General features: G+C 43.1%; 1 protein-coding gene across 18 annotated transcripts in view; it reads left to right on the top strand.

The window, feature by feature from the left end:
* The window catches only part of MCF2L (MCF.2 cell line derived transforming sequence like), a 1,277,242-nt gene that overhangs the window by 1,138,398 nt on the left and 120,743 nt on the right, over positions 1 to 18,101 (top strand). For all 18 annotated transcript variants that reach the window (XM_086934397.1, XM_086934395.1, XM_086934398.1 and 15 more), the window contains one exon: positions 11,364 to 11,479. In XM_086934397.1, the coding sequence (XP_086790523.1) occupies positions 11,364 to 11,479 (116 nt within the window). The remainder of the gene's footprint in view (positions 1 to 11,363; positions 11,480 to 18,101) is intronic.

Genomic DNA, 18,101 nt, shown 5'->3' on the forward strand with positions numbered 1-18,101 from the left:
TATAGATTTACTAATACTATTGTAAAACAAATCGGTACATATGTACAGCGTTGAAGGTAACAACGAAAGTCAAACGTAGGACCTAGATCATACTCAACAAATAAGCCATAACAAAGTTTGCTAAAGAACAATTAGAATATCTGGTGAGGAAAATATCTATATAAAAGACAAAAAAATATAATTGCAACTTCTAATTGCTCTATGGAAAAAACAACAATCTAAGCGTTTATAAAGTAGCAAGATCGCGCATACCTAAGAAACAAGTTGGTTTTCAGGAAACCGTGCAAAGCCAGAAGTTGAGGTCAGTTTCAATGGGAGACACTTAGTAAACGAACATCGAAACCGACTCAGTCACAACAGGTCTAAAGAAAATGTGAAACAGCAATCTAAATTCGGACCATAGTGTGCTGGTAATTAATGATATTAAATGGAATGGCGTGCGGCTTACCTGTAATAGGGAATCGATGTCCGCATGATAACGAGACAAAAACTATGTTGGAGTAAAACGCCAGTTTAAATAGTGTCCGGAATTGTACAAACAGTAACACGAGAATCCAGCAGTAGTTGGGTAAATCGTGGTCTAAAAGGCCGCCATCTTTGAATATGTAGGGAAGTAAACAATGCAGTTCTTAGTAGGAGAACTGCCAGTTTGTTCCCTATAAAAAGAAATATGTTATAAAAGAGAGTGAGTATACTTAAAGCGGATACAACATTATTTTAATTATTTGACAAAAAAGTATAAACAAAAAAAGGACCCAGCAAGTTGTCATAAAATAAAATGTGATAAAATATAATAAATCGTGGTCCCTAAAAAAGAAATATATATGCTTAATGAAATCTTGATACGATTTATGTGAAACGCAAAAGAGAAGGACCACGCAAAAGATATTAGAACGAAAGTGCAGTGATCGTGGGATGAAAGATAGTCGATGAGGCCGCCATCTTCTCATTTGTTAGGAGGTTTCTTCGACTTCAATAACAGGTCCTCACGTTTTTTTGGGCAACAATCCTCTCGGCTTCCATGAGCGTTTCTTCTGGGTAACCTCTTTCTCTGTATCTTTCCAATTGGGCCTTTATAGAATTCTCACATGTAAAGTTGTCAGAGGTTATTCTCTTGATTCTCGTCAATTATGAAACCAGTAGGTGTTTCTTAAGGGAGAGAGGGTGCGCACAAGTATAGTGTAGTTTGTTCACATCAGTGGACTTTCTGTAACCAGCCTTTTCAAGTCCTGAGGCAGACTTCCGAATCTCAATGTCCAAGAAGTTGATTTTTTCTGATTGAATAGCATGTGTGAACTGTATTCTTGGGTTACATGAATTCAATTCTGCAATGCATTCCTCCAAGAGTGTCTTGGATCCTCTCCAAATTACCAGTATGTCGTCAATGTACCGTAGGACAATAGCCGCATTTTCATACCATTTCGGGTTGTTTAGAATGTGTTGATGCTCAAAGTGCGCCATGAATGTATTTGCATAGGATGGGGCTCCGGGAAAGCCCATGGATGTACCCGTTCACTGTTTTACACTGTCATATCTGAGAGGAGCATAGGGCTATACCCCATAGCGTGAAGGGACGCCAAACAGCGTCACAAAATTGAGTACATTAGTATTTACAATTCGACAAATTTTAGGTGTGCAGGCCCACTCTACACTACAATCAATTATCTAGTCTTCTATGTCTCTTGCAATTGTTTGTCTAGCAACTGATGTAAATTGGAACTGATGTAATCTTGTAATTGTAATTTTTGTGGAACCTCATGTAAAGCGCTCTGATACCTCCGGGTCCAGCCAGGGCTATATAAAACTCTTGAATAAATAAATAAATAGTACTGACACAAAAACTGTCATGCTCCGGTGGAGTAAGCATCCCACCACTATGAAATTGTACTGATTTGCCAGCTAAAAGTAACCATACTCCTGATAACATCATGGTTACTTGAGCCCAGATGTTGGCAGTGCAACAAACGGAAGAAGCTGGATAGCCTGCAGGGCCCATAAGTCACCAAGAGCTACGGAGAGTACTTGAGACCTAATCTACAGAGGATTTGAGGTGGGCGAGTGTGATTAGACATCCACAGGATTGGAGGACTGCTATGGGGGGTTTTGGAACCCCACTTTGCAGTACGCTAACAGCAAAACAGACCTGTGGAAGTGTGACATGGAAGGATGCAGCCCCGCAATCTGGACTAGTGCATTAGCCCCAGGCCACAGCGTCTAATGCTCCGAGCTGAACGTTGAACAGCCCCACGACGGAAATTACAGATGCACCTGACAAGGAGGTGAGCCTGACAGCTCATGGCTCAAACCCAGGGTTACACTGCCTTCCCCTAAAGAATTCACAAACACCATATTGAATTGAAATACCCTCAGTTAAGATATGGAGGGGTGGTGCTTCCCACCACCATACTTAACAAGCAAAAGAGCAGTCTGGGACGGAATACAGAAGGCCCTGATATTAGAGAAGGCTTAAACTTGAGGTGGAGTGCTGCATTGTAAATATGTTCTGCCTTAAAAGTAAATGATATTGAGTGACACTTTAGTACTGTCCCTAAAGATAACGCAGCAGATCTACATATGCCTTTCATGTGAGAAGATGTTTATCCTTAGTGGTTGAAAGTTGTCCCCCCGGAGGAATTGTGTGCTACTACTTTGATTTTCAGTGTTTAGGCCTGCATGTTATGTGATTAGCGCGAGGTGTGCAATAATCAATCAATCAATCATAACACTTGTATAGTGCACTACTCACCCGGAAGGGTCTCAAGGCGCTTGGGGGAAGGGGTCCGCTACTGCTCGAACAGCCAGGTCTTGAGTTGTCTCCTGAAGGCGAGATGGTCCTGGGTCAGCCGAAGGTGGATGGGGAGGGAGTTCCATGTCTTGGCCGCCAGGTAGGAGAAGGATCTGCCTCCGGCGGTGGCTCTTCGGATGCGTGGTACGGCATACCTGGGAGATATGCAAGATAATATAGCCTCTTACCCCGACTCCATAAACAGGTGACGAGTACCATTTGGCTAGTGGTTCTGTTGCGTGACACCATTTTGGTTTTGGATGAGGTAGTCCCCTGCAGCGACTCAAAGGATTGTGTTTTTAGTGATAGTGAATACTCAGATCCTTGCAATAACAATATTAGGAGATTCAGCTGACCTGGGGTGCTTGTGATTGAGGGATTGCCCTCTCTAGTGCTCAAATATGACATCAGGATTTTGTGGACAAGTAGCAAGATACGAACCACAACCTCTGAAATTATAGTGGGATGCATTTGTTCTATTTCTGGATTACTTGTGGAGATTGCTTGGACCAATCTATAATACACCTTTGCCAGCTCACTAAACTGAGCTTCTTGGTCTGGTGGTAGAACAGCATCTGTAATTATGATACAGAGTTGATGCATATTCAGCATCTTGATTTTCATAAACAGTTTGGTTATAGAACATGCAGTGCTTCATTTAAACCAAAGGTTTATGGTGTTCAGCACCAGCACTAAATTATCAGCACCTGCTCTAGTGACAGTCTACCACATAGTGGAGCTGTCTGTCCAATGTTGAGATGAGCAGAACAAACAGTTAATATTCATTATAAAAAGAACAATACTTGCTGCTCATGCCATTTTTATAGCTCAGGGTGGCCTGGAATAGTCTAAATTGTTAGACTTGTAGACGTTTGATCGGTAGTTGTGCTTGTACTGTCATTGGCAGTCCTTGCAGGGTCAATGGGTGGTGTGGGGTGCAACGGCCTCCTAACGAGGGCCCTAGCACTTTTATTTTTTAGCAAATTAAGCACTGAGTACACGTGGTGGGTAAATTCAATGGAAGTTGTGATATTCAGTGTGGGAGTTGTGTGGTATGGGTTGGGTTCATGTTACATGGGAAATGGAGCAACAGAAAATGTTCAGATCATATCACAGGCGGACATTCCAGCACTGGGTAATTGGTGGAAAATGCAGCCGAGAGGAAGATAATGGTCTTATAAAAGATAAAAAGAAGAGACAACTACAAATGTTGACCCCCCTCAAAAATGCATGGTTTCCTGGAACATCAGGGGGCTTAATAACCACAGGTAGGTTAGGCGGGTCTCAACAGACACAATACTAGTATTGTTTTATTTCATGAAACCCACCTGGTTTCAGGAACAGAAAGGACCGTTGCTAGCCCTTAGGGTACACTTGATTCTGCCATTCCTATAATGTTTACTCAAGAGGAGAGGCTATGCTGATAAGAAGGGGTCATGTATTTAGACCTAAATGTACAGTTGATTATTCAGAGGGCATTGCTTCCTTATTGTGCAGGACATACTAAGTAATAGGAATATTACGGTCATTAATACATACGGTATAACACCGTCTGCCCCTGATTTTTTGATGAGTTGACTTCTTGTTTGCGATCTCAAACATGTCCTTTTGTATGAGGTGGTATGTATGCATAAAAATTGTATTTCTGTGGTGCGGACCTAGACAAAAGGCTGCAGAGAACTGAACATAGCAAAGACGAGCATAAAGTCAATGAGTAATAGGAGAGATAGCTGGGTTGTGGATGTTTAATGCATTGCGATGCAGCATTCTGTAAAGACCGAGGGGAGTCTAACACTTCTAAATTGTTGAAGCGCTGGAGGCGCTGGGGGTAATTCTCATGAATACGGGGATGTTGTTCCAGATCCTGGGTACAGTTGACTGGGGGTGAGTGTTTGATTTGCTCAAACGCTCCGTCCATCATCCCCTTTTGTTTCGCTTTGTTCGCCCTAAGTTGGCAAGGTATGCTCAGACGTGAGTCCCTTGCTCACTTGGCCACTGGATTCAAGATAGCCTGGCTGATGAGGATTATGAATCCAAAACCGGTCCCAGGATGCTTGTTTCTGGTCCAGGGAAGACATGGCTTGGCAGTTCGGGCTGGACTGTTCCCATAAGGCACATGGTCAGACTGATTTGCATATGGCCATGTCTGAACTGGGGTGGCTGAGGTAGCTAAAGAATGGTGATGGATTAAACCCAGATCAGTTGACAGGGGGTGAGTGTTTGATTTGCTCAAACGTTCCGTCCATCATCCCCTTTTGTTTCGCTTTGTTCGCCCTAAGTTGGCAGGGTATGCTCAGACGTGAGTCCCTTGCTCACATGGCCACTGGATTCAAGATAGCCTGGCTGATGAGGATTATGAATCCGAAACCGGTCCCAGGATGCTTGTTTCCGGTCCAGGGAAGACATGGCTTGGCAGTTCGGGCTGGACTGTTCCCATGAGGCACAGGGTCAGACTGTTTTGCATATGGCCATGCCTGAAATGGGGTGGCTGAGTGAGCTAAAGAATGGTAATGGATTAAACCCAGATCAGTTGACTGGGGATGAGTGTTTGGTTTGCTCAAACGCTCCGTCCATCATCCCCTTCTGTTTCGCTTTGTTCGCCCTAAGTTGGCAGGGTATGCTCAGATGTGAGACCCTTGCTCACTTGGCCACTGGATTCAAGATAGCCTGGCTGATGAGGATTATGAATCCGAAACCGATCCCAGGATGCTTGTTTCCGGTCCAGGGAAGACATGGCTTGCCAGTTCGGGCTGGACTGTTCCCATGAGGCACAGGGTCAGACTGTTTTGCATATGGCCATGTCTGAACTGGGGTGGCTGAGTGAGCTAAAGAATGGTGATGGATTAAACCCAGATCAGTTGACTGGGGGTGAGTCTTTGATTTGCTCAAACGCTCCGTCCATCATCCCCTTTTCTTTCGCTTTGTTCGCCTTAAGTTAGCAGGGTATGCTCAGACGTGAGTCCCTTGCTCACTGGATTCAAGATAGCCTGGCTGATGAGGATTATGAATCTGAAACCGGTCCCAGGATGCTTGTTTCCGGTCCAGGTAAGACATGGCTTGGCAGTTAGGGCTGGACTGTTCCCATGAGGCACAGGGTCAGACTGATTTGCATATGGCCATGTCTGAACTGGGGTGGCTGAGTGAGCTAAAGAATGGTGATGGATTAAACCCAGATCAGTTGACTGGGGGTGAGTGTTTGATTTGCTCAAACGCTCCGTCCATCATCCCCTTTTGTTTCACTCTGTCTTATGATCTTCTGGCTGCGAGTGTGCAGAAAACCATCAGAGATGATGTGCTTGTCAGCAAGATAACCAAGGGCGAAAGTTATGATGCCTTTGTAAATGATGCCACTGGATTTGAAGATGCTGCTGCCTGGCAAGTAGAGACAATGAAGTTCCATCAGGATGGGGATGATGTCATCATATTTCTTCAGACCGTGGATGAGACATTATGTGGCATGTAGGAGGCCCTTAACGAGTTCCAGTGGGGAATCTCAGAGGCCATGGAGCTGGGTGTTACTGCCATTTAGATGTGAAAGTATAATCTCTTAAACAGCAATGAAGTAGCTTGCTGGAAGAAACAGTTTCACTTGCTTTAGAAGAGAGAGCTCGTACCAGGCCATCTAGCAGTGTCTTTCTTTGGGTATGATATTAGACAGAGAGGTGAAATACCTATACAACTATGTAGCTGCTAGACAATATGGAAAGGGAGAGTGCCCAGGTAGAACCTTAACTTAGTTGCTGAACCACAGTGAGCCTCGCTAGACTAGACATATTTGAAATTGAAGATGAAAAGGAGTCCATGTAGGATGGTTTACCCACCAGTACCATAAGTAATTCGATCAACATCTGTCTATGATGAGGTAGGTACCAGGGCTACTGGGAGGAGTGCCCTTTGCTCAGGCAATCGAAAAGGGTACTCAACAGGCCATCTCTGCATCCAGTCCTTGACTCAAGATGATTTGCTGTCTGATCCTTGTGAGCAAGAGGGTCAAACTGTCTATAAAAAACCTTCAGTTGCAGGAGATTGGGAAGAGGAGTTGACCAGCAGGAGCAGCATTATGGCACCTGAAAGGAAAGGTGATTGAAAGGGAAAGTTGGCAATCAGTGCTATGAGTAGCATTGATCTCCCCAAGAGGCTTATTCCAGGTGCTTCTGAGTTTTTGTGCCATGTATTCCCATGGTCAAATGGTCAGGTTTTCAGTCCCTGCCTCTGCTAAGAGCTGCTATGTTATATAATGCAGATTGTAGAAGGCATTATCACCTAAGAAGGTATCCTGGCAAGGAGTAGGTGTGAGCCTAGCCAAACCTAGAGCCTATTGGAACTGCTCGAAAAGCTAAGTCTTCTGCTTCTTGAGGACTTCAAAAGTGAGGAAGAGCCTCTTATGTGTATTGGTAGTTTGTTCCACGATTTAGTAGCAATGTTAGAAAAGACTCGACTGCTGGATCTGATTTTCTGTATGCGGTGGATGTGTGCAAGTAGAAGTCCGGAGGAGAGGAGGTGCCTGGAAGGTTTGTAAAAGCAGATGCAATTGTTGAGATATGCTTGGCCACTGTTAGCAGTGCATTGAAAGTGATGGTGAGGAGTTTGGATTGAGCTAATGGAGCTCCTTTAGGTGTGTTGTGATGTGAGTGCATTGTGGAATGTTGAAAGTGATTTGGGCTGCCAGGTCTGCAGCCTTTTGGTGAGTTTGTTGTTGATCCTGGCATAGGTTTTCAGGTAGTCCAGCTTGCTTGTGAACAAGGCGTGCATGACATTTTTCCAGGTCCTGACTGGGAGCCACTTGAAAATTTTCCTCAGCATATTCAGGGTATGGAAGCATGAGACAGCAACTGCGTTGACTTGGGTGGTCATTTTGAGTTTGCTGCTAATGAGGAACCAGAGGTTCTTGGCACGGGCGATGGGGGTGGGTGTCGGTCCTATCTCTATTGGTCACCTGGTGGAGTCCCATAATAAAGTGCTCTTCATGTAGATCACAATTCTGGAGTTCAGCTTTTGACAGTTGGTCTTCATCTAGTGGGAGATTTCAGTCATGCAGGCATTGAACTTGATCCGGGTACTAAGCGTCTAAGCCCTGAAGTGAGAGAATGAGTTTCATGTGGTCAGTGTAGGAGAGGACATTGCCATCGTGCAAGTGGATGATGCTGGCTGGAGGGATCATGTATGCGTTGAAGAGGATAGGGCACAGGAAGAATCCTTGCAGAACCCCTGCAGATGAGGTGGCAGGCATCCATGGTGTACATTGCCAGACTGACTGACTGACTAGGTCCTTCAATCATGAAGGAGCAGATCCATCAAAGTGCGTGTCCTTGGATTCCGATGTGTAGGCGTTGGATGAGAATGAGGTGGGTGACCATATCAAATGCTGCAGAAAAGACCAAGAGGATAAGGGCCGACATGTCTCTTCTGTCCAGAGTTAGGCAGTTGTCAACCGTGACAGCGATGAGGGCAGTTTCCGTGCGGTAGTTGGGTCTGAAACCAGACTGAGTGGTGTTGAGAAGTTGGTGGTCATTAAGGTATTTGATAAGGCATCTGTTGATGATTTTCTCCAAGACCTTGGCTGGGAACTGTATCAGGGAGATCAGCCTATAGTTGGTGATCATTGGAGGGTCTGCAGAGTGTTTCGTCCAAAATGGGATGACAGTTTCATGTTTCCAAGTATTTGGAAAGGTAGCAGAAGAGGTGGAGGCAAATGGAATGTGAGTGACCATGGCGCTGATGGCTTGCATTTCTCTGGAGTAGTAGTGGTGGAGCTAAGTGGATGGACGTTATGATGGCAGTGGTTTCTTCTGGGGGTGTTGGCTGCCCATTTGGTTAGCATTGGTTCGTTGGATACGGTCGGGAGGTGTTTGGCGTGGTCTGTCTGGTCTGGTCTGGTTGATGGTTGATGTTGCTGTAAATGGCAGTGATTTTGTTGGTGAAGAACTAAGAGATTGTTTCAGCGGACCTGCGGATGGGTGATCAAGTTGCAGGTAGCCGCTGGTTAGGTGAAATACTTAACAATAGCAAAGATTTATTTGCTTCTGTTGATGCTGGCATTGATGTAGTCTAAAAGAGCAGCACAATTGGTGGTCCAGATCATTTGGTGGTAGTGAATCATAGCAGGATTCTGTATTGTCTTGGCTCATTTTCCATTTGTGCTGTGGTTGTTTGCAGTGCCTTTTCATCAGTCTGAGTTCCTCTGCGTACCATGTGGCTTGGGGTCTACACATTTTTATATTTCTGTGTTTGAGGGGGGCAAGGTAGTCCGTGCAGGAGGTGATACAGTTGTTAAAAATTCTTGTTGGCTTTGGGTGGCTGTTGCTCTGTTCTGTTCGGTGGGTGTTGAGAGTAGATTCCAGTCCTTGACAGTGATGCTGTTTCGGTTTCTGCAGGCTGGTCTGGCGGATGTGCGTGTGCACTGGACTGGGACAGGAATGCTGACCTAGATGAGGGTGTGATGTGTACAGGAGACTGGTGAGGGCTTGTTGACTCTGATGTTGTCCAAGGCGGTAAAAATAGGGTCCAGGAGGCATCCAGTGACATGGGAAGGTCTCTTCACTCATTGGGTGAGGCCCAGGCTTCCAAGATCTTTGATGAATGCTTTTGATTTGGATCGCTGGGGTCCTCCACATGGAAGTTCAGGTCTCATAGTAGAATGTAATTGCTAGCCTCTAGAACAAGTGATGCAACAGAGTTAGTGAAGGAGTTGATGAAGTTGGTGCATTGTCCCTGTGGTCTGCAGATGAGAATGCTGCATAATGTGAAGTTGGCTGTGGCGTGGAGTTTGAATGATAGGTGTTGCATGATGGAGGATGGCATGTACATGGAAGCGGTGCAGCGGATGGTGTTCTTGTTAATGACGGCAGTTTTGCCTCTGGGCTTGGGAAGTCTGTCTTGCCTGGCGATCTTTTAGCCGAGGGTGGAAGTGGCGATGTCAGGTGCGAATTGAAGGGTTCAGCCAGGTTTCTGTGAGGAAAAGTAGGTCTGGGGCATTGTCTTGCAGCAGATTCCTGCACTCTCTGGTATTTTTTGTGAGTCAGTGGTTGTTGAGGAGTAGGCATGCGAGTGTATAATGTTGTGTAAGTAGTTGTGGGTCAATGAGTGAGAGAGAGTAGGGTGTTGGGTGCTGTTGGTGTGTGTGTGTGTGTGTGGAGTATTGGGTGTGGGTTAGTCCATAAAAACTTGCAGTAAGCGCAGGAAAACACTCCATTGGCGGTGCAGTGGGATGAGGTAGCAGCATGTGGAGCACTGGCTGGGGTTGAGGGCACGAGGTTCAAAGCAGGGTCCTGGCGGGAGGGAGGAGGACCATGGGTCCTGCCGCTGGAGGGGGTCAAAGTGCAGATGGGCCTGCCTTTGGAGCACATGTGCTGTGGCAGCTATTAAGTGGGTCCAGGGAGGGGAGTGATGGCACTTCCTGTGTCGCTGGCTGATGGGAAATCCAGAGATGCCACTTCCTGTGCATATGGATGATGGAAATGAGTCCTCTTACTTGGCTTCTTCTTTTACAGGCAGTTTTGGTGGGAAAACAGTGATGCCACTTCCTGTGCTGATAGATGATGGGAATTCCAGTGATGTAATTGCCTGTGCAGATGGATGATGGGAAATCCAGGGATGTGACTTCCTGTGCAGATGGATGCTGGAAAATCACATACTACTAATCACAGTGCTCAGCATTGAGTACTTGATGCCGGACAGGGACTAAGTCTTGGATGTAGTTGCAGCTAAAGGGGATTTGTACAGGGAGATGCTAAGGTTCATAGCTCTAATGTCGCGGTGGGAGAGGGCAGTCGCGAAATGTGCTGGGGATAGAGATAGCTTTGCACATGTCAGGGTTCAGAGGTGATACTGAGTCAACAAGCTGCAAAAGAAAGGAAGGATTGTTTGCCTTAACGTAACTGTTAACAACACACATGCTTTTGGTCCCTCTCTTACATGCACATCATTCCGAACAATAATGTACTTTCAAGATAACTACCTTCCAGAATCATAGTCGTACATCAAAAACTTTTTTCTGTTATGACATAGCCAAAAGAATTGCATTTCATAATGCTTATGTTAGTTTGACATTGTAATTAAGCAAACATATTTCGGTTTTATAAAATTTGCATAATATTCTTGATAAATAACATTTGATTGAATATAGCCCAACGACATCAAATATAAACATGTGTAAAATATTAGTACTCCTCTTATAAAAATAATGTTATTGCATGTAAGCTATACTTTATGTAGAACTTTCCAAATTCTGTTAAAATTTTAATTTTGATGGCACCTTTATTTGTCTGTGTCAAAGTAGGCTCTTGAACCAAATACATTTAAATGTAATTGAACTGGATTATTCTGAAACCGTAATCTAAGCGTGCCGTAACATTTACATGACTTACTTACTCTAAAAACTGAATATTTTGTAATTGACATTTCTTGAACGTTTAGGTGTGTGACTTAACTTTTGTTGAATCCTAAGCCATGATAAAGAGAAATGCATAATCCGGCAGGAATTCGTTTTGCACGACTGCTCACGTTTATCAGCTTCTAGCAGGCCTGCCCCTAAAAGCGGAATTGATTTGTGACCGTCTAAATGTCTGATTTTCCACAGGGCTATGCTGCTGAGATGGACAACCCTTTAATAATGCATCTCATTTCACCCACGCTCCAAAACAAGAAGGATGTGTTATTCGGCAATATGGAGGAAATCTATCATTTTCACAACAGGTTGGTCGTTTTTCACCAATTCCTTTTTTTCAGAAGTGGTTTTAATCGCGATTTTCCAGATATGTTCCAACACACCTGTTTCTAAATAGAATCCTGTTATGGCACACACGTGGGAACCCCTGGAGTTCAAGAAATATCAGACTACATCAGCAACGAGTTAGTGCACTGGGAGAGAGGAGCACAGACTGACGTACACCACAAAAGAGCAGGCACAACGGGGTAAGAGGCAGAAACGGAAAGAGAACAGAGAAGGCAAGACAACCCTAATATGTGCAGAGGAAGAATACAGTAACTTGACAACACATCGGTTTGTCATTAGAGTTATGCTCATTTAAAGCTCAGAACGGCCCACGGTGATGGAGAAACTCAATGCCGCTGCAGATTATTCTTACAGAAGTGATTCTGTATCTGATCATAGAGCACAAACAAATATTGATTGTACATACAAGAGAGAAGCCCTATGGATCCAGCTGTCACCTGTCAGGCATTTAAGACAACATGTAACACAAGACACTGGATGATGAAGCATTTACCTCCCTTAATCCAGGAGCCAACCCCTGTACAGAAGAAATACAGAAAGACAGGTGAGAACAAAATAGTACACTTAACCAAACACTAAGTGCCCAAGAGAAAACGCTGAGCACCAGAGAGAAAACTACTCTAAGTCAGCAAGGCAGAAGAAAGTGGAATGCATGCATGGGGCTAGAAAGACAAAAGGGCAAAGCAAAACACTGAATGAAGCCTAAGAACTGGAATCTAAAACCTGGAGAAAACATACAAGAGCAAGGCATCAAGAAAATACTTGAGAAAAAATAAGGCAGGACGAGCACATGCATACAAGGCACTGTAACAAGCAAAGCAGGGTAAAGCTGCAGACAAAATAGATCAGGACAAGCTCAGTGAAACCAGAAACAAAAGAGGCAACCAAGGTGGGCTACAAAGTAACTAAAGAGTGAGGAGCAGATAACCGGAGCAAAGGACATCAACTATAGGAAAAGGCAGGAAGATAACTGAAACCGAAAAAGGGATAAAAGCTTCTAAATCTAGAATATCCTTAATGCAAGCAGCAGTGTACTACACAAGACCTCAAAGGCCCACACCATTTTGTTGCCCATAGCTGAGCTTGAAAGGCAAAAGGCCTTCAATAACATACATAGCTGTGGCAGGTTGTAAGGTAATAATAGCATTCTCCATTATGAGGGCAGCATGTCCAAGTGAAAACAAACCCTTGCAGGAGACTAAGGATGCAAATCTTTACAACAGTTTTCTGAACCTTTCCCTTCCTCCCCTAACTCCCACTGTCAATAATTGACAGGTGTCAGTGGGGCCGTGCAGGACATTTTATTCCACCATGATATTGAATCTTTCTTCTACTGTTGAAACTGGAGGAGTTAGAGCAAAATGTGTGCTGCCCCCTCCTCTGCTTGGATAAACTAGTGTGCTCCTGTAATGTAACTAGACAGAGACTTAGACAGGACTCGGGACGCTCTGCCACCTTCCTGCCATGGTTACTTAGTCTTTGGGTCTTCACCCCTAAAACGGAGATGCAAATGCTTTAGATTAGGGTAGTGGAATGTTGACAGAGGTGGACTTGTGCCAGTGTTTATAGCTGAAAGCCTTGTGCTGTTGTATTCAGTGAAACTCTTCAGATTCCACTGTTCAAATTCCCATTAAAGCTGACCTGAAGGTACCTTACTTAGTCTGAAAGACCGATCAGTTTAGTGTTCCAAATTGACCAGTAAAACAATAGATACAACACTACCTTTCACTGAAACCCAGGCACTGGCTCTGATTCAGCCGCTACCTAATTGATGGAATATTATTTGCGGATGATACCATTTTAATTTCCCAAACCCCTAAAGGACTCCAGAACCTTCTTAATAAATTTAAGTTGTATTGTCAGGACAAGAAGCTCGAAATTAATTCGTCCAAAACTAAGGTCATGACAATCAACCCACATAAAGGTTTTAATAAAACTTTTTCTATAAACAATGAAAAAATTGAAGAAGTCCAAAGTTTTAAGTACCTGAGTATCACCTTAGATAGTAAAATATCTTGGAAATCTCAATTAGAAACCTCAAAGATCAGACTAGTTCAGAATCAAGCACCTATTTTAAGGAAACACAAAAATAGTCACTACAAATCAGTTACTCCAGCAATCAGTCTGCTCAAATATAAAGCACAATCTGCTTCCCTTTATGGTGCAGAACTTTGGGGACATACTTCAAAAGGCACGTTCTCAGTCCAGGAAAACAAATTCATTAGACAGCTGCTAGGTGTACCTGTCTCTACTCCCCTTACTCCGGTTGTATGGGATCTTAATTTTCGTCGATCAGATGACCACGCTGCATTGCGCCCATTGTTATACTGGGTTCGTCTCTGGTCCACTGACGAGTTAGTGGACTACAGAGAGGCTTTAAAGGAGATAATGGCAATAAAAAAATTCCACATGCTTAATATGGTTGGCCTACATCGAAAAATGGTTTATAAAGCTGGGGTTAAGTAGATTATGGTCAGACCCGGATTCAATGACCAATAATTCCAAGAAATTGCTAAAGAATAGGTATTGGGAATATATTAAAGATTCTGTGTTGAGAAATCCCAACCTGGGAACTCTGACCCTCAGGTTCTTCGAATTAAAAATGGATATGAAACTAGAATCCTTTATGGACGAAATCTACCCACCTATGGCCAAATCGTTATACTTAAAATTTCGCTATAGTGCCCTTCAAATTAAATCTAGGACTTCGAAATGGCACTGCAATAAAGGACCAGGAGGTAGTACTGGATCTGGTTTATGTGAATTATGTGAGATGGGCCTAAGGGAAGATGAGTCCCATGTGCTATTCATATGCTCCGCTTACTTACATGCGAGGAAAAAATGGCTAAAACCCATATGCCAACTCCTGGGTCTTCGCCACATCAAAGATGGCGAAAGAGTGTTTAAAGGAGATACTGCACGCCCAATAGTATTCAGTTTGAGCTGCTTCCTCTTATCAGTAGGGATAGTTAGGAAGAGAAAAGGCCATAAAATGTGAACTGCGAGGCAGCATGATTGTAGTCGAGTAGCTGAAAGGTATCCTGACTTGTGCCTTATTGTATTTGAACTAATCACACATATGTAAACTTTACTGGAACATGTGTGCAATATGTAACTATTAATGTAACCCAACTGATATTATTACTACCAAGTGGTGTATGTAACTGAATATGATCTAGACTTATATTGTAAATCGAACTAGAATAATGACAATAGGAACTGGCCTGATCTTAGTGTTCCCTGGTGCCTTGTTTTTATTGCTCTATAATATTATTTTTAAACTTCATGAACTGCTATTTATTAAGTGTTCCTCAAATATATGTGTGTCGATTTAACTGAGAAGGATCTTGCTGCTAGTTCTCTTTTAATCCTTAACCCGGTACTGTGTAGATATATATATTGTATTGTAATGTTTTAAAATGTATTGTACTGCATTCTTTTAAGGTTGTTTAACCGAAATAAAGAATAATGAAATGAAATTGATGGAATGGTCAAAGACCTTGGAGACACTGGACTCCAAATCCAATTATGTGTCCAATATAGTACTCTGAAATAGAAAGCAGGCAACATTTACTGGTCCAAAGCAAAAAACGTAATAAATTGTTTGCAGGTTAAAAAGTATGAAAAATGGCCTCTTGCAAACACAGCAATTAATGGATGAGAAATATGCAAACATATAGCCTAAATGAAGCAAAAGATTTCAATAGTTAGTCCATCTACAGCTGCCAATAATAACTAGCTTCCTACAGTGGACCTCAATTCGGAAAAGTGACTTTTAATATGTGAATGATTTACCTGTGTATGGGTTTTCCTACATTTCGAGTACATTTCTGACTTTTCAGCAATGGAGTCCTGTGAAGCTATGACTGTTGCAGGTTTCCCAACGTACTCATGTGTATCCATTTGCACCTGCGTCAATGTACATTTTTACATTTTTCACATGTGGAGTTTGCGATCTTCTATTTCTCCATGGGGGAAATTATTTTATAATGCCTTATTAATTTTGGTCTTATTCTCTCCCAGTACTGGAATTTAATACACGTTACTCTGGGCAACCATGAACTGGTGGTCAAAGTGTGGAAGAGGAACGGGGATGGAGTCTGAAAAGCAGAGTCTGGCTGTTAACTTATACGTGTATTTTAAAAAAAGTCTGCAAAGAAATTGGCAACAAGAACATTTGTGACAGTAATTTTTTTTTAGCTTACTTCATTGGTCACAAAGAGGCTGCATGTTACAATCCTACATGGTTAAGACCTTCTGCAGAGATCTTTGTGTGCCCAGCAATTTTGAGGGGAATATCAATCGCAGTGATATGACTCTAGTAGTCAAGGCAATTCTGGGAGAGTTATTGTTTTATCCAGTGACCGTTTTGGCTAGAAAAAGAAGCATAGAAGCAAGTTGCCTGCTGTAAAGCACATAGGTAACATGCAGATCACAAATGTGTATTTTATATAGGTAGGTAAGGAGGCTAGTGTATTTGAAACAATAGTTTTGTTTCTTTCAATTCATAAGTTACAATCCTTCTAATATAGCACAGTGCTGGATCTAGTAGCATCAAGGAGTAGCATGCAAACTGTAAGTCATGGAAATAGATCCTTATGTTTTTTCCCTATCTGTTGTAATTCTATGATTGCAAAGAAGGGTTCCTTTGAAAAGTAATACAATCTTGTAAGTACAGACATCCATCATTACTGCAGTATGTTTTATCATTCATTCTTAACATAAAATGTCACCAAGTATGGGCGATATATGATTCCTACCCTCTATAACCCTCATTGTCTTTGGTAACATTTCCTGTACTGATTTACACACTTGTGTGATTTATTGTGCCTTTATGTGTGATGTAAGGTGCTCTAACAAATACTCTACACAGGGATGAGTAGCGCTGTAAAATACATAAATAAAATAGTCTGTGCCATTTAGAAAAATTATTATTTGTGTAATTACTCATGCACAAATATAAATATTGAATTCTTACAATGCATGCAACATCTCTTACATAAGGGGGTTGAACAAAGTAAAAATCCTGCCTCCAAGTCACAGTTTGTGAAGTGAGAAGCTGTGTGCCTTTGTTGCTTTCCATTGCATTGACCTCTAGGTAATCGGCTCCAGATATCTCCCAGCCAGGATGATACTAGAACCAAAGAAGGGCTGCTGGCCCATTAAATCAGGCCTTTGTTTTGGGCCCTGTTGGAAGTGAAAATAAAAAAGCCCTCTCGCTGCCTGCAGGTTGATACTCCAAACAGAATGCCGACAAAGTGTGGGCGCTGCTGAATTATGTCTCGGTGTCTTGAAAAATGACACCAGGCCAGATTCAGAAAGTTTCCCTAAGTCCGACGGACCCTGGAACCTGGATTCGGCAGGATCCCCCTACATTCCAGAACTATTCTCTTCCCATTCCCAATGTCAATCGTCTTCTCTATGGCCCGCATTTGCAGAGGATATCATTAACTCAAAATTAACAATGCTATAGGTCCCTCAAAACATGGGCTTCTGGTGCAGGTTAAAGTTACCTTATTCATCCAACAGTGTCAAAAGCACTCTTTCAGAAATGTGGAAAACTTCAAAAAGCAAAGACACTTGACCCTCAGTCCAAGTTGACCAGAGCAGTATCCCTGAGGGGAACACGACTGTTGCTCACTCCAAGTGACTTTGTGTTTATACACCCAGGACTACAAGGTGTATAGACACTGGGTCCAATACTTCCCTGAGGCAGACAGTCAGCAGAGGCCCTGACTGGTTCCCACCTCACTTCCAATGTAAGCAACATACAGAAAGTCCAGAGCAACTAACTCAAATAACAATTATAAGTAATAAATGGGTTCAAATGTTCTAGGAGGTAGTACCTCAGTATACAAATCTTGCCTCTTGTAGACCACTGTTCTCAGGCTGATATGCATTCACCTGAATGAAGGAGAGTACTCCTCGAACTATCCATTCCAGCGTCAATGTATATCAGCCTGAGAACAGTGGTCATACAACAGGGTTCATACAAGAGGCAAGATTTGTATACCGAGGTACTACCTCCTAGAGTTACTCGTGATGATACATTGAATGAGCCCTGATGAAATCAGTGATGTTCACACATCTACCTGACGAAACACGTGTTGGCTACAGGGGACTACTAAATAATGTTGATTGAAGGAATAAATCGACCTGAAAACAAGAAGATTTGAACCCATTTATTACTTATAATTGTTATTTGAGTTGGTTGATCGGGACTGTCTGTATATTGTAAGGACTGGGTTTTCTCAGCCACTGTGAGAGCACACTCTCCCTTGAGCACCACGGAATTGGAAACGTGCAGTTACTGTGGGAATACTTACTAGGTTTGCTCAGGTGGCCCAGCCACACCCTATTGCAAGTGCATTCCAATGTAAGCTGTCAAGGGAAGCATGCAAGGCTCCCCACAGCAGCCCATCAGCTTGCCGGTCTCTCACCACTCTTCCGACTACAATCCTCTGTGACACACTGCTCTCATTTACCAACTGCTCTGAGCAGTTAGTAAACTGGAGCATTGAACTCCTCCAGAATCAGGGAAACCTGTAAAACAACCCCGTAATTCCAGGTAAAGGAGGCTGT

The sequence above is a fragment of the Lissotriton vulgaris genome, chromosome 8 (genome assembly GCF_964263255.1).
Source record: "Lissotriton vulgaris chromosome 8, aLisVul1.2, whole genome shotgun sequence".
NCBI lineage: Eukaryota > Metazoa > Chordata > Amphibia > Caudata > Salamandridae > Lissotriton > Lissotriton vulgaris.